The following is a 25,332-nucleotide window of genomic DNA, read 5'->3' as shown; positions in this document are numbered from 1 at the left end:
ACTGCATTTGGCCCTAAGATTTTTTTGGTATGTAGCAGTTTAAACTATTTTACTTACAGTATTATTAAATCATGAATCCGTGTTATTAATTTGTAGGAATGATTTACTGCTTTATTTACTTTTATTTTATATATTCTCCTTATCAACCCTTAATTATAAACACAAGCATTGATAAACCTACAAATTGTTAAGCTAATTTGTTTCAGTATAAGGTATGAGCCAATATTCTGTTTTTTAATTCAGTTTTCTTGAAAAGAAAGACCATAATTTTCATCAAGTAGGTAAGATATTTTCTGTTTATGTGAAAAACGTACATTTTATTAGCTTCCATTTATTAAGCCATCTCATGGTGTGCGACTGGATTAACAAAGTATAGTAAACAGTAAAATTGTTTATGTGTTTATGATATTAAATACCAGTCCTGTCATAACAACTCTCTGAGAGTTTTGTATGGTAATTTACATGACAGTCCTAATGTGTTTGGTCTTGGCGGAACAGATCTGCTACGCTACTGCTGCAATACATCTACAGACATGCTGCTGTGAGCATGTAGGAAATACTGCTGCAGCACATATAATATATATGAAATAACCCCATAGCAGATCTATACAGGTGGAGCTGGGGAAGGTGGAGGGTTTCTAATGTGTACTGCAGCTGCAAGCACTAAGAAAGTATTTGAAATGTTGAGGAGGAAGATCATTGGCTGGTTTTGTGAAGAGAAACCAAGCAGCTGCATCATGTGAATACATCAAGCATAATCTTAACACTTTTTGTACAGCTAAAATAACTGGAAACATCTTTTATACAAGCCTTATATTCAAGGGTTTCAATCAGGTCTCCTCTAAAAAAATAAAATAAAATAAAATAAAATAAAATAAAATAAAATAAAATAAAATTGTATTTTCACCTGTTTCTTTTGGGTTTCAATCAGGTCTCCTCTAAAAGAGTCATAAAAAAAAAAAACACTACTATAACTCTCCGATATTGCATGATTAAACTATTGCAAGTGACAGATAAGCAAAGCTGTGTCTTTAGTCAGTTTCGTAAAAAAAAAAAAAATTTATCTGCTACATTGCAAAGTAAGAGAGTAATTACATTAATTTATACCTTATAATAGTTTATTTTTCATAGACATCCTCAATGATGTAAGCATCTGACAATTGTAACCTCAATTCGACAATTCAAAACTATGTTTTTAGCTAATTAATATCTCAAACAATGGATTTTATTATTGAATTAACAAGGTATGCTGCTGTATGGATTTTTTTTTTTTTCTTTTTGCAAATCCTTTAAAGTTACATTTACCACAGCAATGTAACTGCTTGTGGTATTTTAAATATAACTATCCATTATTATACCTCAAAAAGTCTGATTATTGCAACAGAATGATTCTGTGCAGGTTGTTTCTTTTTATGACAAACTATCAAAAATAATATGAAAGAATATTTGATCAAAAGAGTTCTCACCGTGTTCTATGTTATTTTGGCTGTCAATACAAAATAACCACATTTGTGAAACTAATGTTGACAGCACAAAGGAATTATTCCACAACACAACAGCAACCATTTAAATTAAACATTTGCAAAAGATTTGCATTAAACATACAGCAAGTGCTCTAGACAATGCAGAACCTGTTATGTTTCCACTGGGGGAATTCAAATTAATTCACACAGCTAAGATTGGCCAATCCAGGCCAAAATAATTTCAAAATTTGGCAGGCCACAGTGGAAAAAGATTTTGCTTTAGAAGATCCCCAGCAGAGAACCCTCATTGTCTCTCAGCAAATGCCACATAACATCAGTCAACCTTCAATTGTTGGCCTTTGTGAGTGATAGAGATGTATGAAACCTAACAAAAAACGTAGATTAGCAGAAAAAGTTAGGCGGCCATAAGTGCATTCATATTTTTTATTAAAATATATACTTGAAAAATGTGAATATAAAACACTTTGACAACATTCATTCACACAAGCTCAGTGTACTGCAGCATTCCACTTTGATTTCAGTGTAATCTGCAGTTTTGCAAATTAAGCAAACTTCACACAAGCAAATGAAGTTGAATTGAACTACATCTCATACAGATGTAGAAATACTCCCCTGTTCCTCTGTAAGCTTTCAGAGCTGTAATGATAATGCTGCAATTATGTTTCAACAAGGGAGCACTTCACAAGATGTGTAGAGAGGCCGAGTCTGTGATGAAACATTTCTCCACTCACATTTAAATGTAGACAATATAACTGAAATCCCTCTATGGATAGTGCTGTTAAAGAGACAGTACAGCCAAAAATGAACATTATTATTCTTTACTCAGCATCATATCGTTTCAAACCTGTATGGCATAGCCTACTTTCTTCTGTGGAACATAAATTTTGAAGACTTTCCTAATTGCTCTGTTCCATACAATCAAAAGCTTTCAAGATTCAACAAAGGTAGCAAAAGCACCATAAAAGAATCCATACATTGCTTGTGTGCGATATTATAAGACTTCTAAAGTCAAACATTAGCTTTGTGTGAGATATACACCAAACTTTAGACATTATCCGCAGATAATATTTTCTAAATTGAGCCAGTGAGTAGATTTTGGGAACTGGATCAATCTAATTTGTAAATTAATCAAAAGTGAATCAACCAGTTTATCGAAAAGATGATTCAAATTCTTAAAGATGAACTCAAATTTATGTTCACACAAAGCATCAAATGACTTTGAAAGACATGGAATATTTTAATGATATTTTTATAATGTTTTTGCATATTTTTTTGAGGCTTGAAGGCTTCAGTTCCCATTCACTGTAACTGAATAAAATAAAATAATAATAAAAAAATCTCCTTTCGTTTTTCAACAAAGAGAGAAAGTTGGAGAAATTTGGATATTTTTTTCTCTCTTTCCCTAGGGGGCCACTATTCATTAAAAAAAAAAAAAAAAAAAAAAAAAAAAAAAGTAACGTGTTATATATATATATATATATATATATATATATATATATATATATATATATATATATATATATATATATATATATTTTTGAAGAAAAAAAAAAAAAAAAAAAAAAAAAAAATAATTGCACATCAATTATTTTTGTCATGACGTCATGGAACCAAAAATGTAGCACAATATGATTTGTGATGCAGGATACGCCACTATCATCAAGGAAGAGGAACAGGGAAAAGTCCTTTACAGTCAGTTACAAGACAAAGTCAGTCTTGTCACTGTCCATGTATTTAAAGTCACAAAATCCTCCATTTATTCTGCTCCTCAGTCAAGTTTTTTTTTTTTTTCCTAATAAACAAAAAACAAAATCACCATCACTTCTCCTATTAACACAAAATCACCTTACCACAACACCATCCACGAAAAAATCCATCATAAAAGTGAAATTCAGCTTGTGTTGGTAGAAAACAAAGAAAGAGGACTTGTGAAGTATCCTTTTTTCTTTCTTTCAAGTTATGCCTCAGAGTGAGATCCGTGCATACATATAGACAATGTGAATGTCATTGAACAGCAGCCTAGTTGGCAACTCCCGTATCCTTCCCGATGTACATGTCAGCCAGCTTTTTAAACTGCGGGCCCCAGTTAGAGAGATAATCATATTCATGGTCTCCCTCAGTCACAGAGGACTCCAGAGAGCTCAGTGACTCAGCAATTGATCCATTGCCCTCATAAGCGTAAGTGGCGAGAGAGTCATAGGGAGGCGTGAAAGGGTCTGTGTCGTTTTCTTGCAGTCTGCTAATAATGAAGTCTCTGACATCGGCGCACTCCTTCATGGGAGAAGGTCTGTGATAGGGAAACAGCATCTCGGGGATGATGTCTCGGCGCAGCTTGTTGCTTTCGATCACCTCTGGGTGGCGCAGTGTGCCAATGTCAAAGGCCTGCGTGTCCTCCTCGCCGCCGCCCTCGTCGTTGTAGCTGACTACGTTATCCCTAACATCCTCTTTGGAGATGATCAGCGGTTCCTTCCTCCTCTGCTTCTTTAGAGCCGAGAACAGCACCACAATCACTGGAAAAGAGTGAAGAGAATGTTACTGTTAAAATCGGCATGAAATGAAAAATCATTTTATCTATTTTGTAAATGCATTTTATTTATCTTATTGGGAAAAATTCATCCATGCATGCATTTCATTTGTTTACCATTTTTTAGCTTGTAGATTTTTATTAAAATGGATCTTCCAGTTAAATGACAGACTTCTCTGGTGACGTATATAGGACTTCACCAATCACTTAGCCCTCTTAAAGCCTGGCCCTTTACAATCAACCACAAGCTCTCAATCAGATTTTCATTTTATTTATTTATTTTTGGATAATTAATTTCACTCAGATGTACGTCACAATATGGAAGAAAAGATTTGTCGCTACTTACTTACGTCATGAGTTTAATGAAAACTATGACGAGGTCCAATTGAAAACATTTTCATTAACTAAAATAAAATGAAATTAAATTAAAAAAAAAAAACATTACTGGAAAAAAAAAATAAACTAAATGCATTTTCATGACTCAAAAAAGCATCCCTAAATTAATTTTATTTTTAGGTTTTGATAGAATTCAATAGTGATTCACACTCAATATTCAGAAATTCAGTGTTTTTTCCATGTCATTAAAAAAAAAGAAAACTGAGTGTGAATCACTATTAAATTCTTGATATAAACTAAAAAAGATTTACTCAGTATGAGTTGACTGTATTAGTTTTGATATGCTGTATTATAAAACTTTAAACATTTACAACTCACCTGAATTAAATGAGAAAATACCACTAGACTATAATAATACTAGACTGTGCTGAGATTAACACTATTAAAGATGTTTTAAAAATAAACAAATACTCTATACTCTATAAATATTCTAAAATACTAAAACTAAAATAAAAACTGAAACCAGAAAACTAGTACCTGGAGAATCTAAAACTAAATGTGATAATGAACACTAAACTAAGTTAAGTTAATAAATAAAATAATAAATAAAAATAAATATATAAAACTATAATAAGCCTGCATTGGGTTATGATGTGTTATCTAAAAACCAGTGGGCATAAACTCACTAAGCAGGATGAGGATACAGAGAAGTATCGCCACTAGTGCCCCAGTGCTGAGGCCAGCAGAGAGCAGCAACGCATCAACACTGCAGGAACGCATGTTGCCGGTGGCGTCACAACTGCACACGCGAATGGTCAACGTGCTGGTGCTGCTCTGGATGGGGTAGTCGCTGTCGGAACCTACTACTGGCAGATAGTAGACACTCATTTCACGCCTGTTAAATCCACTTCTTCTGGTCAGGATTCTGGCTGTGTTATCTTTGGGAGAGGTGGGGGTTAAGAGAACATTCAAACAGTCAGAGCTGAAGATATTATCTCATGTCAAACAACAGCAAAAATAAAGCTGTTTTTGTTGGGTTGGTGCCAAAACAGAAAAGAAGATTAAACACATGCATTTTCCATAAGATTCGAGATTGAAACGTCAAAGGAAAGATTTATTCACCTTCATTATCAAAGATGGTGAAGTTTGGATTCATTGAACTCAAGGTGAATACAAATTTGTGACCAACAAGAGGATCATCTGTGTCGATTGCACTGATAGTCTGTATGAGCTGAAATGGTAGGCAGGTTTTTGAACCATTTCATTTTATATAAATAGCATTCATATTTTTATGATATCTTCAAAACAGTCATAAGCAAGCATAAAGTATAAATACCTGCCCAGCTTTGACATTCTCACACACAAATGTCTCATAAATCATGGCGAATTCTGGCGCATTGTCATTCACATCCAAAACCTTTATCAAGACAGGAACACGGCTTCTTTGATGAGGGTTATCTAGAGCAAATAAAGTAAAGATTATCGCAATGTAAAGCAGGTAGTATATATACATTATATGATGTGTCAACAGGCTATTTCTTTATGCATGTGCTTACTTACTTATTTCACTGGCCAGAACTGAGATGTTGTGCCACTTTGACACTTCCCTGTCAAGAGACTTAAGAATTGTGATGGATCCATTCTTGGGGTCGATGTGATAGAGTCTCTCTGGGTCTGTGTGTTGATCTATTGCATATCTATGGACAGGTTTAAGAAAGAAAGAAAAAATAACTGAAACAGTCACTGACATTCCCTGAAATTTAAAGAAAGGCTGCCACTGCATATTATAAACTGGATCATACTAGACAAAGGCCAACTGCCAGGGTATTATAGTAAATTAGATATTCTCTCTCTCTCTCTCTCTCAAGAAATATGGTTTGTTTTATAGAAATGTCCATTATAAAAGCCCCAAATAATAAGGCCACTGCCACTTAGCACAAGTCACAAAAAAAAAAACTTAAACTTTGCTGTACTGTATGAACCATTTTAAATTTGCATGTAGCACTGTGACATGCATATTTAAATGGTCTTTCTTTTCACTGCATACAAATCTTTTCTATGCAAATTAGGCTTATAGATAATATATTACACACCAAAAGTCAGCACTATTGGTGTTTGTGTACATTCTCTAGGCATCACAGCATCAGAAATTCATCAAATGATAATCAAATAAAGAAGAAGAGCGAAAACTGGGCATATAATCCAAACACACTGTTTGGATATATTATCTTTGCAGTCAAGTGCATTTTTGTCATTTTAAAGCGTTTATTCAGGCACTAAATTATGTCAGATTGCAGTAGTGTGTTGCATCCTCCACAACCTGGAGCTAAACCAGTCTGCAAGATTGGTAATTGCATTCAACAGATTTTTTGGGGGGCGTGTTTGTGCCGTTATCTGATTTGCATAATTTATTTAGAGAATCGGTTGCAGTGCAGACAGCGTGTGGAAATAAACTACCGTATGCTACTGTGGGTGCAAATCATTTTAGTGAATTCCCTGCAGTAACTGTTGAATAATTAAATATTTCAAATGCTCACTGGATTGGGTAATGTGTGGCATCAGGGTCCCAGGCTGTAATAGTTCCAACTGCTATTCCTTTTGGTGTGTCCTCATTGACCTCAAAGACATACTGAGGCCTGCTGAAGACAGGAGGCTCATCTACATCTTTGGCCGTGACCTTGACGATGGCTGTGTCTAAGAATGGGCCCAGATCAGAGAAGCTGGGGTCCTGGTGTGTGTTAGTCACCTCCACTTTCACTGTGTAAACGCGCTTGCTTTCATAGTCCAGTTTCTGGATGAAGATCAAGAAGTGTTTTTGTTTTCATAGCATTACAAATCATAACATATTCATAAACACTAATACAGGTTTTTACCTTTTTGATAACCATAACACCCTCTTGGGTTGTCTCATCTGTTATTATATCGAGATATTCTTTACCATCTCCATCTACAATTCTGTATTTCATTTCAGCATTTTCTCCCTCGTCACCATCGTTGGCTTTGATTCGACCCACAGTTGATCCGATTTCTGCTGACTCATAAGTGCTTAGGTGGTAAGAACCTTGAAAATGAAAGAGGTTATGTTAATTTCAACCATATAAACACAATTTTATGCCCTTTTTGGTCTTAATTCTAAGCCCTTCATGGTGTTTAAAGCCAAGATTTACCCTATTTAATTACTTAATGCATTCTTAATGCAAAAAACTAGATGTATTTTCATTGGTGCATATTATTCTTGACAAAATAATAAATAGAACAAGTCCTCATTATATTTTAATCAACATCTAATAACTTGCTCTTCCTCTGAAAAGCCTTTTCTTCTGATGTCACCTTGGTCATGCAAGAATTTTGCTTAACTAAAATGTCATCCAATAGCAAACAGCTAATTAAGCAGAATTTAAGTGAAATCAACATTTGTTTTAGCTCCATGTAATTTTTTATATTTTTCTCACTTGGAAATACATCAGAAATACAATTCAGAGTTCAAGAAATACAATATGTCAGAAATGCAACTCAAACAGTAGATGGGTTGCAATTCATCTTGACTTTAAAGCACTTAATACGTGCTTAATAAGCACTTAATCATAATTTAGTGATATCTTACTGTAAGCAAAACGTGGCGGGCTGTCATTAACATCTGTAAGGGTGACGTTGACCATAGTGGTTCCAGACAGACCACCCATCTGTCCTGCCATGTCTTTGGCTTGTATAACCACCTGATACTCCTTCCGCACTTCTCGGTCCATATTGGAGAGAGCTATTCTGACAATTCCTGCACAGAAAAACATTGTATGACCAACAAGCAGAAAAACATAATATTGTAATATCACTAACATAATGTAAATGTAAATCAGTTTCTCTCTCTATACACACACACAATGTATACATACACTTTTGTATTTATTAGTAATAAAATAAATGGTCCATATTGTACCTATTCATCCATATGGATACTTTTTCATTTATTATGATATATTCTTATTTTTTATTCAAAGCACATGTACATATTCATTAATTTATCCACTAATTTTTCACAATTTAATGCAAGACAGCTATTTTGCCATTCTGGGTAACCTACTGCATACTAAACAGAAACTTATACTTCCATATTTCTTATTATTTTTCTAATAATACATTTGTTTGTTTTATAGCACTATACTTTCTTAAAGGGCCAGTATTTTCTTTTCCTGCTTGGGTTTGTGTTTATACCTTCATCTTAATAGTTTGCATCCATAACCTTTATATTGCAACATTTATCAACCTTAACTTCCATTCTTCCCAGCAAAAGTAATAAAACAAGCCAAGCATAGTAATTTGTTCCATTTTAAAGTTTTATTCCATTTCGTGTAAAACAAATATTCTAGTTGTAGCTGGATGTGTTAACCAGGTGCAGCAGTGTGTGATCTTTATGCTTCAGACATTCCACATAAAAAGTCACATCCCTGCCTCACTTTGTCAAATAGCCTCAGGCATACATCGTAGTGGTGTGTCAGTAGAGAATATGTTTTCAACAAAATGTTTGGAGGACTCACCTGTCTCGGGCTCCACAGAGAAGTAGGGCTGCCCTTGCAGAATGCTGTACACGAGTTTGGCACTGTTCCCATATGTGGCATCATCTGCATCAGTGGCATTGACTTCTATTACAAACGTCCCTATAAAAAAGAAAGAAAGAAAGAAAGAAAGAAAGAAAGAAAGAAAGAAAGAAAGAAAGAAAGAAAGAAAGAGAGTTTTGGAGATGAGAGCAAATTGAGATGTTTGATTAAGTCTCCTTCTCTCTTATGCTCAGAATCAACAGTGTAGCATCAACAGTGTAAATAAAAATGTCTTCACTATATTTATCTAATACTTCTCATCAAATTCTTCTAAACCCTAAATACATTAAATTTATTGACATACCGTATGCCAATATTTATTTATCCTTATAGGCATTTTAGGATAAGCATCTGAGGCAAAGTCAATATTTCAATCAAGCATAATTGAGAACATAACTGAGTCTGCAGAACTGTGAAAGAGCAACCTCTGAGCAATAAAATATTCCTTTGGGTAGCAGTGGAGAAGACACAGTCACTTTAATATTACGATTAAACCGGTTAGCCTCTATATAAGACTTTTTTTTTTTTTTGGGGGGGGGGGGGGGTTGTGTTTGGAAATACACGTATATTATATTAAATTTCTCAAATGTGAAGAACCAAGCTCTCGATAAATTTATTATCAAGGGGTACAGTTATGAAAACAAAACAAATAGTGGGTCATTGTTTTGTTTTCAGAACTGAATTATTAACATTCATTATGGTTCAAAGGCTACAATGCCTCTAACCTAGATTTACCACCATTCCTTAAATTGGAAAACACAGATGGAATTGGTTTTGTCCTTGGATTGTGTGTCAGAGGGTAACGAGTGCTTCACAATATGATGACAGTTTCCCCTTGATTGAGGGCAATAATTTCATAAATAAGATGTACAGTCCCTTATATTAGATTCCAACTGAACATGAGAACCCATATCAGAGAAGGAAGAGCATCATTAGATTTTCTTTGGGGAGATGATACCAAACAGACTGCTTCACTGCTTGAGGAATGACTTGATTGGAAACAGGATAACCAGAGGTTATTATGATATTACTGAGAAGCAGCATGAATCTCCTGAATATTCATGTGCTGTGAATATGTATGGTGCAGTGTCACTGCTAGCACAGAGCCACTGATTGTGTGAGACAGTGGTGATAGATGATGTGAGAATGGGAATTAGATGTAAATAGTAAATGTGATAAGATGAGCAAATAAAATCTCTTCCATCAGGGACTACATCAGGAATCGAGAGGCAGTGCCTTGCGGGCAACGCTTTTAGTGTTTACATATATTTGCATTTGACTACCTGCAACACTCGTTATTAAATGTACATTCCTAGAAAACTGCTACGTTTAGGTAATATGGTTATTTCTGATTATTAATAGAACCATGGTACTAGTCTTATTTGCTATACATATTTATATTTACTCATGTGGCAACAAACACCAAATAATAAAACGAAAATGCTAGTACTCATTTAGCATTTTATCCTAGTTTGTTATGGTCTCTAGAGCTCTTTAGATCATCAAATTCTCCTGTCTGAATAAAGGGTTTAAAAAAAAAAAAAAAAAAAAAAAAATAAAAAAAAAAAAAACCCTTATGTAGGACATTTATTTATTGTTCATTTATTTATTGTTTTTATATTCTATTCATTTTTTTTTTCAATTTAGGGACACACCAAATAAAAAAATAAAAAAAATAAATAAAAATAATAATAATGATAATTAAATAAACAAATGAATGAATACATACATGCATACATACACACATACATACATAATGCAGAGCGTTTAAAGCCGAAACAAAACAACCTTAACAACACAAACCAAAACAAATTTTTGTCAAAGTCTAACTCACTTCTTTTTTTTTTTTTATCGTCCCCTAGTTATGTTGAATAACATGGTAGGACAACATGATAAAGACTTAAACATAAAATAAAAAATTAACAAGACAAGATAAATACTTAATTCAAAGCTGAAACAAAATAACCCTAATAAAACAAGCAAACAAAACAAAACATTGTAAAAGTCTAGCTCACTGTTGTCTAAATGCTCCACTCCATAACACTACATGCTCCAAAAATTTGTCAAATGAAGAAGAAGAAAACAACAAAAAAAAACTCTTGGCACTGAGGCATCCATGACCTTAAAAACACTTCAGTGACAGGAATATCACACCCTGGTGCAGTATTCCAGCATGACAGTAAATGCACTTCAAATAACAACACCGAGAGAAAAAGTAATTTTCATTCACTCACCGATGTCTGACATTTCAGGTACACTGGCAGTGTAGACAGCCTTGGTAAATTTGGGTTCATTGTCATTGATGTCATGTATCTTGACAATGAATTCAGTGGCAGGCTCCAGAGGGAGGCCCGTGATCTTGTTGAAGGCCTGGGCCTGCAGTGTGTAAGAGGCCTTTTCCTCTCTGTCCAGTCTCTGTGTAGCATGTAGATCCCCAGACTTCTCATCGATACGAAAAATTGTGCCTGCTCCTTCCCCAGAGAGAACGTATCTGGCAGTTCCATCCCCTCTGTCTTTGTCTGAGCGAAGCTGCATAGACAGAAATCAGACTGTGACTTAACACATTTCTTTTTTGTTGTTGCAATGCACAGATTTGATATTTGGCTCATCCTTTGTGAATATTTTCAAATTAAACACATTAATCAAACACTAGTAGAGTAACAGAAAGTCCTTCCTTCAGCAAAATGTTAATATGATATTCTGTTGTGTTTTATTAACCAGCAGACTTCAGCTAGACTTGTTTCCAAAAATGGTTAGCAGCTTGGAAGAATCATCTTTTGGAGGGAAAGCTCTCTAGGGACAATAGAAACTCATAAAAGCCAGTCTTAAGAGTACAAGTCTTCAGAACATATTCCATTAAATACTAATGAACCTTTTAGTCAGTTTTTACCACTGCATTTTCATTGCATTCCCATTTGCATTGCTAAAAATACAAAATGTCCCTAGGCCTTTTAGAACATGATTGATTTCCATGACTTTTCATTTTAATAGTGATAATACTAATCAGAATTTTATTTATTGCTATCTTCGTCCTTACTGTCATCCTGCTACTTAGAATAAACTCCTAAAACTGGATCTCATCACTGTCCTCTATATAGTATGATTATTGCAATATAATTGACTGATGTTAGAAACCAAATCGCTAATGCTTTGTAGTCTTTAAATATTTTATTTATTTATTGATTGCTTTATTGCATCAATTATTATTGCATTTATTATAGATACACTCTGGGTACAGTATATGAACAAGCCTTAACATAGAACATTTTCATTTCAACCATCTTAAATATTAGGTAAAACTAATTAAAAACAGACAAAGTCATTTTCTCTTTCTTTAAAATCTTAGTAGGGGACAGAAGAGTTCCCCTAATTGAAGAATAACCCTGATACATCCCACTGGTTGGGTCATTTAGTTTCCCTTAAATTAGTTTATTTGCCCTAAAGCTGTCCAACTGTCACTGTCTGATGCTTAATTAAATTTTAACCAGTGGGATGAGACTATATGGGTTCTAATAGGCTTAAATAAATAAAATTAAATAAATAAATACAATAAGTGGGTGTTTTATGCGTTTATGTGTGCAGATGCAGGTCCAGCATCTGGTCAGAGTCATGGCCATTTAATGCATTTATCCTGGGCTCTAAAGGCTGTTTTTAGAAAGAGCCAGTGGTCTGATTCCACCAGCTGACCCTTCAAACACACTCAGCAGGATCTCATAACAAACACTTTATGTTTTCCACACTGACTGACAGAGAGGGCAATTGAAAGACATAGTAAAACATCACAAAGCAGAATGTTGCAAACTATTTATTTGGCCTAACATAAAAACTGTCCTTATAGTGTTTGCTGCACGCACTTATCATTCTCAAAAACACTCAATTTAGTAAAAGTTTGTTGCAATGTTTAAAGGCAGGGTAAGGTCTCTTTACATCCCAATAGCTATCACTAAGTTAAGTGGTCTACATTCATTTATATGTATTTATATAGTCTGTGGAAGGCATAGGACCATACAATGTTTGTTGAATCAAAATGTTCGGTCCTAACATTATGATAGGCTGTCCTGCCTGCCTGTCAAATATGTATTTGGATACCTCTGGGCACCCTGTTTGCACAGACATGATATGTCACCAAAGCATTCCAAAGAGAATGAAAGAAACTATTATTGTAATAGTATGTTCTTTGTATTTAAATGTTTTCTCACTGGTGAATGAGTCATGAGGTAATCTGACAGTATTGCATTTAATTCTCCACCAACGCCATTTCTCATTGTGTCGCAGGTTAGTATCTGGTCTGCCTGAGCATGTTTGTGTGTTTTGGGGGAGGCGTGGCTTTGCAGAGTTGTTACGAAGGGAAGGTGGGATTTCATGCTTTGAAAGCTAGCTTGCTGTCATTGTAGTTGCACTTTGTTGCATTTTATATGGAAATAACCAAATGTCCTTGGTGTGCGAAGTTTTGAAACAGTTAATCGCAAATCAGTTTGTGATGCAATAGGTTCAATTGATTCAATGTTCTGCTTCTACCATCACAACGGTTTATTTCAGTAAGACCGCAAAGCCTTTTCTGCAGCGAAAAAGGACAGCAATAACCTGCGATGCATAGACTTACATTGAAACAGAATCCGAACTCACTATCATTGCACAGCTGAGTAACTAGCATTTTGCATGCTGCATACTTTGTTTGAGCCAAATCTGTCTGCCACCTGACTGCAATCAGAACTCAGTTTTTGACAAAATAGTTAACTAGTGTTTTGCATTTAAATGGCAAAATAATCAAAAATAAATAAAATTAACATAATCGTTCTAGAATCAAATCATGAATCCAGTGAATCCCAGAATCTTGTTGAATCACAAATGCGATATTCATAATACTGCAGCTGAGCAGAATAGAAATCACAATATAAATACCTGAATACAAATATTGAACCATTTATTACTTTACACAGCATTAAATGATGGCTTAGTTTATCTCCTTATTTCCCTGTCAAGAGCTGTATCGGTGTCCACTTGTTCATATTAACGTTTGCTTACTTACTTTTCAACCTTATTTTTAACGTAAGACTGGATGTGGCTGTTAGAGATGGGCAATATCACTTATTTTGTTTTCTATATGATAACGATACTTTTAAAAGCCAGTATCGTTGATACCGATATGATACTTCTAAACGGAACTTTTAAATTATGAAATTTATTATATTATTAAATTAATAATAAAAAACAATACACAACTTAAAAACAGAAACACATTTTAACATTCAGTACACCTTAATTGCAACTTAAAAGGTTGTATTTTATGTTTACACATGGTTAAAGTATGTTTACTGGTAACCTTGGAAATATACAAATACTATAGGCCTAATTGAACTATGGCCACTTTAATAAAAACATGGTTCATTTTTCATAAGGGACTGCTATGCTGCTATGCTGTTGCTCACAAAAATGCAACCTTTTTATTTTGACAGTGTATGATTTATATTAACATTACCAAGTAGGCTAACCTTTGACCAAGTCATCCAAATGTTCTCTTTATGATGTTATTAGTATGTGTTATATGTGCTAAATAAGAATTACATTTTGAAGGAAAAGAAAAGTTTTAGGCCTCTTTGTCGTATTCTATGTTTTCACTACGTATACAACACAGTCATTGTTTTAATAACAGGGACTGCTGCTGAATGTCAGTATGGACTCCTCTTTCATGTTTAATGTAGCATAAATATAGCATGCCTCTGAACTGTGGCTTGATGAATTGCTGTCCCTTCCTTCACACAGCCACTGCAGATGGGTTGGAAGTCAAAGGGGGGGGGGGGGGATGAAAAAGAGTGAGTGAAATAGCCCATAATTGTTGATTCCTGTCAGGTCTCTGCGGAGCCACTTTGTCCTGGAAATGAGAGCGGTAAAAAACTAAACCCTGGTACAAAGTATTCTGTCTCAAAAACGACTCTCTCCCACTCTCATTCACTTTCAGTCTCTCTGCCTCTGTGAATATTCATGCCTCAGTGAGTGTGTAATTCATATTTGTGCTACTTTATGTTCTTTGATTATGGCATCAAGTTTTTCAAAGTGCCTGCCACACAGCGGCGTGTTCAAATCCAGTGTCAAACCATATACAGCTCAGGAAAATGAAAGAGGAATGCAAAAATCAGGCGTTTGCATCTCCTCCAAGCCCTGTTTTGCTAGACAAGAAGGCTCCTTCTGGGCCCGTTATCGTGGACACTCACCTTGCCTACGTACTGATAGTTACTTCCTGTGTATTCCTCCGACAGGAAGAACTGCCTCCACATCCAGTCCCTTTTGGATCTGTGCAGCACCAATTTATCTCCTTTCATCAGATGGTTCCAGTGAAAGAGATTCCCATCACTCCTCTCTAGCAATATGACTGGAGAGCTCAGATGTGGAAAGACCAGTGGAAGCAGCCAGAGGAAGTGATTCATTATCATTGCAGCCAATCGATCTGCACGACAACAGTGATTCCTTATGAATAAGCTAAGAAGGGAGGGCAGTCCTGAATTGAAAGTAATGTAGATGGCAACATCAGCAACCCTGACATTGTAGAATCGCCTTTGATCCTCCTTTGATTCTCTGTAAAAAATAATCAAAGCAAAAAAGTTACAGTGTGTTGGAGGTCATTGCAGCCTTGTCAAGATGCAACACCCGTTTCTTACACTGTAATCCCTTTGTTGTTCGTGGAGTGTATCCCACAGGGTGCTCATTCGGTATTCTATTAGCAGAAGATCAAACATGTAGCCTCACACAAAACCTTGCATATAACATACAAGTGCAATTAACAGAAATGCCTTCATCGGTAAACACCGCTAAGATGGCTTAGTATGCCAGGTCTGGGTTACGGTCAGGACAGACTGTTATCATCTGATGAATAAAAAAATAAATAAAAATGAAAGACTACATATACAGTAACAGATAACTAGTATTTAACAAAGGTGTAAGTAAGTCACACATGTGCAATTCACAAGAAAGTCTCAAGTGTTAACCTTCAAGTCTCAAGCAAGTCCAAGTCAATTTTTGTGAGAATCAAGCATGTCAATTCAAGTCACTGCTTTGTGTCAAGCAATTCAAGTCAAGTCGTAGCTTGGGTCAAGCAAGTCACTGTCAAGTCATACAAATGTTTGATGATTTAACTGAATATATATATTTATCATTTCTCTTTGGCGTGTTACAAGCTCTTGGTGCATAAAGAAGATCGGTAAAGTTGCAAAGACTAAAGTTTCAAAACCAAAGAGATATTCTTATAAAAGTTTAGACTTGTCCACGCCCTCCTAAAACGGCTTATTTAAACATGCCCCCACATGTCTACCTCACTGTGTGGGAAGATTCGCATAACACCGCCCAAATGTTCACGCAAAGAAAGAAGGCATAACTTTTTTCTTCTTGCTGTAGTATTGTTGTTGCCACTGCCGCTATGTTGTGGAGATGCTGTGTGTTTTGTTGTGAACGTAAAACTGCTTTGTTTGGCCTTCCAAAAGAGGACAATATCTGCTTTGTCATGCCTAGAGCCTTCACGCTGTGGATCGCCGGATCGGCTTTCACCGTGGACAAAGTGGAGTTCACCCTAGGGTCTTCACATGTGGTTGCCACAAGGCCACCGGCCGCACCGTTCTCAAGTCCACTGGCCATTCCTCACTCAAGCCCGCAGTGTGTGACGCTGTGTGATGCATTTTATGGAGGACTGTTTCCTGAACCTGCAGAGTAGTCTACAATGGGTCTGTGCTCAAAGGCTGTTCTATAAAGTGGGGCAGTTCCAACTTTGCAAGGACAGTCTGTTGCTTCTGACTCACAGCCTGTAAGTACAAGTTTTAAGCAGTGTATAATAGCACTTGTTGTTTGTCGTTTCTCCGATCACAAATGCAGACATGGTTTTTTGTTTACGCAGCATGATACGCAACACAACGCGTAAAAACACAATATAAGTCATTAAAATCAGTAATTATGTCCCCACTGGATGCAACAAATACTTAATTTGTAATGGGTTTTATTGGTTTTGTGTTCTTGTGTTCTTTTTAGCAATGTCATATGAACCCTTTATACGAACCCTTTAAATAACTTAAAACTACAGTATTTATGGACTATGGGAGTTTTATTTGCAATAAATAAATAAATACTTAAAGGTGTCCACATACAGCTGAGTTGTTAAATAATAATCATAATAATAAATATATATACATAAATAAATAAAAATTAAAACTACATAGCCTAAAATGTAAATGCAACTGAAATTAGTCCTACGTACAGAAAAGCATGAAAAATATTTAGGTACACCTGTTTCAATATGCCTCAAACATTGCAGAAGACCATGAAAAAGTATTAAACAAATCAAGTATAATGGTTTCTATGCCACCAAATGTCATTCTTCAAACAGGCATCACCTTTGTGGGACATGGCCTCACTTATACCCTTACTAGTGTAGTCTCAGCAGTAGCCTACAAATAAATAAATGTACTCTGTCATTATGAAAAATGTATATGTATGTATATATATATATATATATATATATATATATATATAGTGATAAGATGTTTTTTTTTTTTTTTTTTTTTTTTTTTTTTTTTTATCTAGGTGGTACATCTTTAAAAAAATTATTTGTGATGTTACATTATTCCAAAGATTAAAGGTATACTATGTAACTTTTGATGCTCTAGTGGTAAATAAACTAAACTGCATGCCTCTTACAGAAGATTCAGAAGAATATTGTAGTTTGAACCTACTTCGCTCTGTTTATGTATATGACTAGTCATGCCGATACTGGGCTATTCCATTATCACAGGTGCACCGTTGCGATGCAAGACAGAAACATATTTTGGAATACAGACTGATGAAAATAGCAAACCATATACATTTACATCAACTTCTGTAGAATAAACTAATAGGTAAAATAAAATTACTTTATATTAAAATAATTTTATTAAATATATATATATTTTTTCTTCAAATATACAAAGCATTATTGTGTGCACTACATTATCGGATGAAATCAAATATTTTCTTATTCAAACTTATTCAAACAAAATGATGCCAAAATAATAAATAAATATAGTCAATAGTCATATATAAAGAAATAGATCCAGTTGCTACAAACAATATTGCTATCTGTCAGGTTAAGTTTAGGGTTTTGGTTCAGGTTAGGGGTTAGAGTTAAATTTGCATAAATGATTATCAAGTAGCTATATAATTAGGCTAATGGGAAACTAAAAATATGAAGGAAATTTTACAATCCAGACTGTCATGGTGACAGAGACCAATTATTTCCAGCGCAACCTCTGACTGTTATTCGGTTGAGACCCTCAGCATCATTATCGATCGAGATAACGTTTGCATCTCGTGTGGATTTTTTCTGCAGTCACAAACAATGATTAAAACAAAGTCTGCAAGTAAATGAAGTGACAACCCTTATTCACAAATTGATTCTCATTCCAATGTCATCTTCGTATTCCCTTGTCCTCTTAATATGTTCCACATCTAAATCGATTTCCAGAGGGAGTACTATAGTATGGTTGTTATAGCTACATCAGAACTGAGAGAAATCAACGTACGTAGCGGGATCAATAGCAGACCTTGATTATATGTCACAGAATGACTAGGGTTGGATTCAAATGCTGGTCACACGACCTAAAAGCTCTTGCTCGCTGCCTCAAATAGTGATTGCTGCTGGCAGAGTGGCCTGCCGCTGTGTCTATTCCTGAGCTTTCAGGCGGAGTGTTTAAGCATGACAGCCGATGTGCGATACATTCAATTAACTGGGACTAAGTGAAACATTACTCACCTCCTTTTCACCTTTTAGAGAGGATTTTTCACAAGCATCTCCGTAAATGTTGCAGACAGAGTTTTAATGTTGCTAAATGTTTGAATGCTTGTCCCGAGAGATATTTAACGCCACTATTACTTTTCTGAACCGCTGTAAGCAAACACGTCTGTGTTCAACATGGCCAGGAGGATCCAGTTTAGCTTTCAGGCTACATGGCTACATGCCAAATAAATAAATAAATAAATAAATATGTATACAGTCAATAATGATTTGAGTTGAAATAATTTATCCCATAGCTTCTCTAAGACAAAATAGTCCATTACAATCAGCCTATAGCAACAATACAAACATTATTACAGTAACCTTAATACTAAAATTCTCTGAGGTTATATTCAATACAAACAATAGCTGAGGCAAAATGATGGAAGTTCCGGAAGTATTTTTTCCATACAGATTATTATTATTATTATTATTATTATTATTATTATTATTATTATTATTATTATTATTATTATTATTATTATTATTATTATTAACAAATGCCTTACAAGCCATGAACCAAACCAACCAGCTACAAGGAATTACAAAATTGCAAACTCTGATTTGAAGTACAAATATATTTGAAAATTGGACAAAAATTCAAAGGTTCAGAACTCTGTACTTAATGGATTTAACAAGGGAACAATCTACAATCCCATTAAGCTTTGTGAACAATGTGGACTTAAACTTAGTGTATATCTATAACAAAAATTGGTATTGCATATTTGTTTGAGTGTTTCTTTTGGCTCAATTTGCTTGTTGTAGTTCTCTGATTGGCGCATATTTTTCTGAAGAAGCACAAGTAATCTAGTTTTTCCAGGAATTCAGGTTAAACACTATCATTTAAAAATCAGTTTTGAGTTCTGATTTATTTATAAGCATATTTAAAAACAACCTGGTCGACCAATGTGCTGTACTTGAGTAATATACAAATGCAGTTACGAAAGGTTAAAAGAACAAGAGAAAAGGTGTTTTTTTTAACATGGATTTGAAATCAGAAAAATAAGTTGAAATAATGTGGCATATACCATCGATTAACCTTGTAGCTCACAATACAGTAGGTCTGAAGGCTTATAAGTTATTATTGTTAAAATCAATTCTCCCATTGAAAATTAATAGGATTTTTACTTTCCAAACTGACTCTCACTCTATTTTAAAACATCAGACCACGGAATGCCATGACTGACCAATCAGAATCAAGTATTCCAGAGCACCCACTTCATTGCTGACCTCTAACATCTCCAAAAATTCAACACATTCCAACATCCTTTGTTTTTATACAGAATAATTTCAAATTGAACAACTTTGCTGTCAATAGGAAAAGGAATTTTCACTTAAATACTTTCCGCTTAAAACACATTTTTGCAAAGTTCTTGAAATTGCACACTGTATTCATCATTCAGCATGGCAACAGTGGCCAACCAGCTGTCTAAATATCTTTTTGATATTGTGTAATATTGTTTAATAAAGTGCTGTGTTTTCCTTGTTAATTCCACGTCTTGCCCCCGGCTGGCATAAAAACCACTTCTGTTTTGTAACATGTAATCCACTTTGATTATTATTATGATTAAATGCTGCAGTTATAATTTAAACTCTTCCCATGAACCTTATTAGAATATTAATCCTAGATGTGCACTGCATAATAAGCAGCCTTTGACATCTCATGAATTTTAAGGTATAAGTGGTCAGTGATTTGGCCGGGGTAAGGGAGAGATGGGCATAAGATACACTCTCGGGACGTGCCATATATCACCTATTAATTAGACAATTAGCAATAATGCCCGCAGCTCCGAGTCAAGTACGCTTAGTCCTTGTATCTAAGCTATCATGGAACCAAATCTGGGCTCCCTTATGATATATAATACCTTGTTGTTGTTGTTTTTCCCCATTTTGCCTGAATTCTGGTGCTATCCAGGTGAATATGCAAATCTAATGCAGATTTATATGCCCATGACTGTCCTTGCCATATGTACAGCAGCTTAAATCACCTACATAACTGCATATATTTAAGTGCTAGAGAGGAACATTTACATTTAAGGAACTCTTATCCAATACTCTAGCATTTGACACCAACAACAAGCCACATATGCAACAGTTACCACTTGGGGGAGCCCAAGACCTTTTTCTCTCTTCTCCTCCCTGTATGAATCTCCCCATCACTCCATCCCTCATGCTGGACGGCTCTCACAGCTGGCCTCTCCCTTGCAATATTAATGCCCTGTCTTCTTTGTTTTGAAACTTTGGTACAGATCAGATATGCACCATGTTGATTGCCTGCCTGGAGGATCGGCTTTGATTCTGCCAGGTTCACAGACTCAAGGCAATCATTTACATCCTGAGTTATTAGATAGAACACTTTCTCTGATTTCGTGTGGCTCTGAGGATCTAATGAATTCAAAAGTGAGCTTCGGCAGGAGCTGACGGAGGTCTTGTCTGATTAAAAAAATTATGTGTGTTGTCAGAGAAGGGCAAAGAGGAAGGGAGGGCTGTGTGGTACACGGTTGCAGATACTGGAAATGCTGGCTAACATTGCTAGGAGGTTTTACTGGTGACTAGAATTCAGACGGACACTAGATGAACAGTCCTTGACCTCCTAAAATTTATTTTTATAGGTCACTTTCTCAGGTCAGGGCGTAAATATGATTATAGTACCTCCCTGAAAAGAAATACATTGGTTGGATCTTTCACCTCATTATGAGGTAAATTACCTCGCATTTCGAGGCAGAAAGAAATAGAAGGAGATGATATCAGAAGACAGAAACGGAAAGAGAGAGAGAGAGCTTCCCTGAGTGGAAGCATGTGGGGCTTTATCTCATGATTTATCTCAGTGTTGAAAGGCAATTATAAATGTGACACTGGCTCAGAGGAAGTGTGCGCTTTAATTTGTGTGAAACAGTCATGCCATTATGTGTTCATGTCAGATGTATAAATCACAGTCTGCACAGACATTTTTTTTAGGTACACAGTCAAGAATCAATCCTTATTGGCGATTCACCCCTTAAAGTGATTTGTCTACAGTCTTACATTTAACTTCCACACTCACAAGTGGTACAAACAACTGACATGAAAGCTGGAAAATGCTTATGGATATTCTACATGAAGACTTTCAAACACAGAGTGCTGCTTATGCAGGTTTAGTGTTACAGCCATGCCAACATTGTACAGAATCTGCACTGCTTTAGTTAAAACCCCGGGTTAAGGATCACAAACAGAGACAGTGGTGCATGAAAGCAATTTCCCTCCGTCGGCTATGATATGTTTTATGTCAAGGATCAAACAAGCATGCAGACCTCTAAACACATGTGCACACCTCCTTGTAAAAAGCGACGGGGTGATTTAATTCATAGAGATAGAGGGAGGATTTTAAAAACTTCAACTGCAGTAATGACTCTGGTGGGTGGTAAAGTTTAACTAGACTAAACACTGTGTTAACATATAAATAAATACTTATATACATATATATACAAATGTATATATATACAGTATAAAATAAAACAAGACTAACTACTGTATAATGATGCATGCACATTGCATTTAGCAGATAGATAGATGGATAGATTACAAATTTAAAAAAAAAAGAGAGAGATGAAATGACTGGCATTTCATGTAAGATTATATGATCTGGCAAGTCTGTGGCATTATGACAGAGGGCAAAAGCCATTCAAATCTATTACATTAAAAATCCAACCCATTATGAGGTTGTTACCATGGAAAAATGCAATTCCATGCAGAAGGAAGCATTCCAAAGTATTTCGATTGAGTTTCGCCTCTTGTTGGTTCCACAGCAACAATTTCAAACTAGTAATAAAATTGGAACACTCTTTCCATGCTATTTAGATTAGCTGGCATTATCTGAAGAGTAAGAAGCATAAGGCTTACCTTAACAAAACAGACTCCTGTGCTCTTCTGAGAGCATGTCATCCTCAGGGAAGTACGACGCTGGCTTCTGTACTCGCCTCTTGGCAGCGCTCAGATTCCAAGACTGACTACAGTTGTGTGTGAGACTCCAGCTGCCTCTCTCTCTCTCCCTCCCTCGCTCACACATAAAGCCCTCTCTCTCCTGCTCTATCCTTTCTTTCTTGCTCTGCTGGACAAGGATGCAGTTTGCAGAGGGCAGCAGGCTCTGATTGGTTGCCATTCATAAGATTGTGATTGGGGATGGAGTTGACTGGGAGGAGGGAGAGAGGGGAGAGAGACCAGTGTTGGCTACAGACCAGGGCATTGAAATGAGGACAGTGGGTTTAACACAGCAGGCATGATGATTTTCAAGAATTAAATCTTGGAATAAAAACATTGGTAAAGGCCAGGAACCCGAGGCATATCCGTGACACGCTTAAAACGGCAAATCCTAAATCAGCCTAAAAAAGGTTTTTGTAGGGCCGGTTGTTTTCATCGCACACAATTGGCAAATATAACTGTCAGATTTTTCTGCTGAACAAATAAATCAGATCACTCAGTGGAGCTGGCATTCTTTCTCAACAAAAGGAGGAGTTGCATGCAGCAAAGAAGATAGAGAGAGTAATACATTCAGAGAAATTAAAAATTAAACAAAGAATATCTCAATATCTAAACACAAATTAGGGATTTGGTTAAATTAAAATCTTATATTTCACATACAAGACTTATGTTGTATGTGCAGATGGTGAAAAATGATAAATGATGAAAAATGATGATGATTTATAACTGATTTATAAACTAAATTATGTTTTGGTGCCAAAAGGTTGGACCTCAGGGGGAAAAATTTGATATTCAGTGAAATAATTTATCATTTATTAATTTTGCCCTAACACAACAGCAATGGAGCTAATATATATTGTAGAGGTAATATAAGTAAATATCTTTAAAAAAAATAACAAATAATGCAAATTTGGAAGAATACTGCATCAGTTTTGGGTATTTCTCAAACTTCCATTCATCTCTGTAAGTTTCACTCTCTTTCGTATAACAAAACTGCATATAATTATATAATTCCACTTATACTACCATTCAAAAGTTTGAGGTCAGTGGGATGTTTATTTTAGATTATTTTAAGATTAACTTTTGTTAAACAAGGATACATTAAACTCTTCAAATGTGACAATAAATAAATGTATAATGTTCCAAAGGATTTTTATTCAAATAAGTTTTTTTACTTTTTATTAATTAAGTCTCTGAAATAAAATATATTTTAAAATAGAAACAGTCATATTAAATTGTAATAATATTTCACAATATTAATGTTTTATTGTGTTTTTAATCCAACAAAATGCAACATATAGACTTTAAAACACAATAAAACATCTCACCAACCCCAGACATTTAAATGGTATACAATCTAACATTATATGTACTATACAAATTGTAGAAAATTACCATGTAAAACATGTATTTGTACAGTAGGTATGGTATTTTGGTGCAAAGCCAGATATTATAAGCCAAATATTAAGAAAAAAACAAACAAACAAAAAATGAGCCTGTAGCGGTCACAGATCGGTCAGGCTCATTCCCCAGCCAATCACAGTGCACCCCATCTCCAGAGTATTAATCGCTGGCACCTGATCATAATTCACTCACCATACATAAGCACACACCTCAGCTTCATTCACCGTCCGATCTCATGACTACACAGTGGAAACCACCTCTGGTCTTGTTACTAGCACTGACTGCATTGACTTACCTGTCTACTTACCTCCTCTCCCCTTCTCCAGCGAATATCTCCTCGGAAATCCTGCAAAAGGAAAGCTCTAGCGTCTTCACTGAGGTGTGTGCCCCATCGTTCTACCAGTCATCCTTCCTATTCTCCTGTGAGAGAGAAGAGATCGTCAATTACCCATTCCACCCCTAAGTAACTATCATATTTACGGATCTGCTCACCTGTTGACCTCCCCATTCTTCTCTGAGCTCACCTCTTTCAATAAATCCATTCCAGTTCCAGTACTAACCTTCTGTCTCCAAGTCTACTTGTTACAATAGCATTATGCAAATCCCAGGTAATGTATACTATGATGGGGCTGTAAGTCGCTTTGGATAAATATATATTATGTAATATATAATAATGTAATAATAAATAATACCATAAGTAATGCGAAGAGAGTGGATTGTGTGGTACTGTATGAATTGCACTGTATGTAGTTGAAGAAAATCTACATAGACACATGATTTGATGCAACATTTTTTATATGTAAAATGTAAACTACATATGTGTGCAATGATATAATTTTTTATAATTTATCATTTCTAGCCTAAAATTTATGAGGATATTGAGGTGATATGAAAGATCTGAATGCAAAATTAAAAAAATGAAATAAAAAAAAATCATCAAATCATGTATCTATACAGATTTTCTCCAACTACATATGATGTTATTCATACAAAACCACACATTTCACTCTCTTTGTATAACAAAATTGCTTAAATTTCACATACAAGTCCTCTATTGTATGCATAGCATGCAGTTTCAGGATAAGTGTCACCGTGGATAAGTGCTGAAGATGAGAGCACATTGAATAGATTCTGACTCTCTCTGAGCTAGAAAGATCCAAGGTGGGGATGGAAAATACAGCTTTTCATTTGAGCCCTGCTTTGATGTGCTATATGAGGTGGATCAAAGACCACACTGATGTGCCT

The 25,332-nt window shown here is 35.3% G+C and overlaps 1 protein-coding gene across 1 annotated transcript; it reads right to left on the bottom strand.

Annotated features, from left to right (window-relative positions):
• Nucleotides 1-3,035: 3,035 nt before the first annotated feature.
• Nucleotides 3,036-22,794, bottom strand: cdh10a (cadherin 10, type 2a (T2-cadherin)). The gene is made up of 12 exons (XM_042718347.1): nt 22,606-22,794; nt 15,149-15,509; nt 11,171-11,465; nt 8,877-8,996; nt 7,949-8,116; nt 7,218-7,405; nt 6,882-7,135; nt 5,905-6,041; nt 5,681-5,802; nt 5,467-5,575; nt 5,031-5,282; nt 3,036-3,994 (listed from the first exon to the last, which is right to left on the bottom strand). Exons 2-12 carry the CDS (start codon nt 15,365-15,367, stop codon nt 3,504-3,506), a joined length of 2,355 nt encoding a protein of 784 aa, XP_042574281.1. The 5' UTR covers nt 15,368-15,509; nt 22,606-22,794; the 3' UTR covers nt 3,036-3,503.
• Nucleotides 22,795-25,332: the final 2,538 nt, after the last annotated feature.

Source organism: Cyprinus carpio, chromosome B2, assembly GCF_018340385.1.
Source record: "Cyprinus carpio isolate SPL01 chromosome B2, ASM1834038v1, whole genome shotgun sequence".
In the NCBI taxonomy this organism is placed as follows: domain Eukaryota; kingdom Metazoa; phylum Chordata; class Actinopteri; order Cypriniformes; family Cyprinidae; genus Cyprinus; species Cyprinus carpio.
The sequence above is the reverse complement of the archived record's forward strand: the minus strand, read 5'-3'. Positions and strand labels throughout refer to the sequence as shown.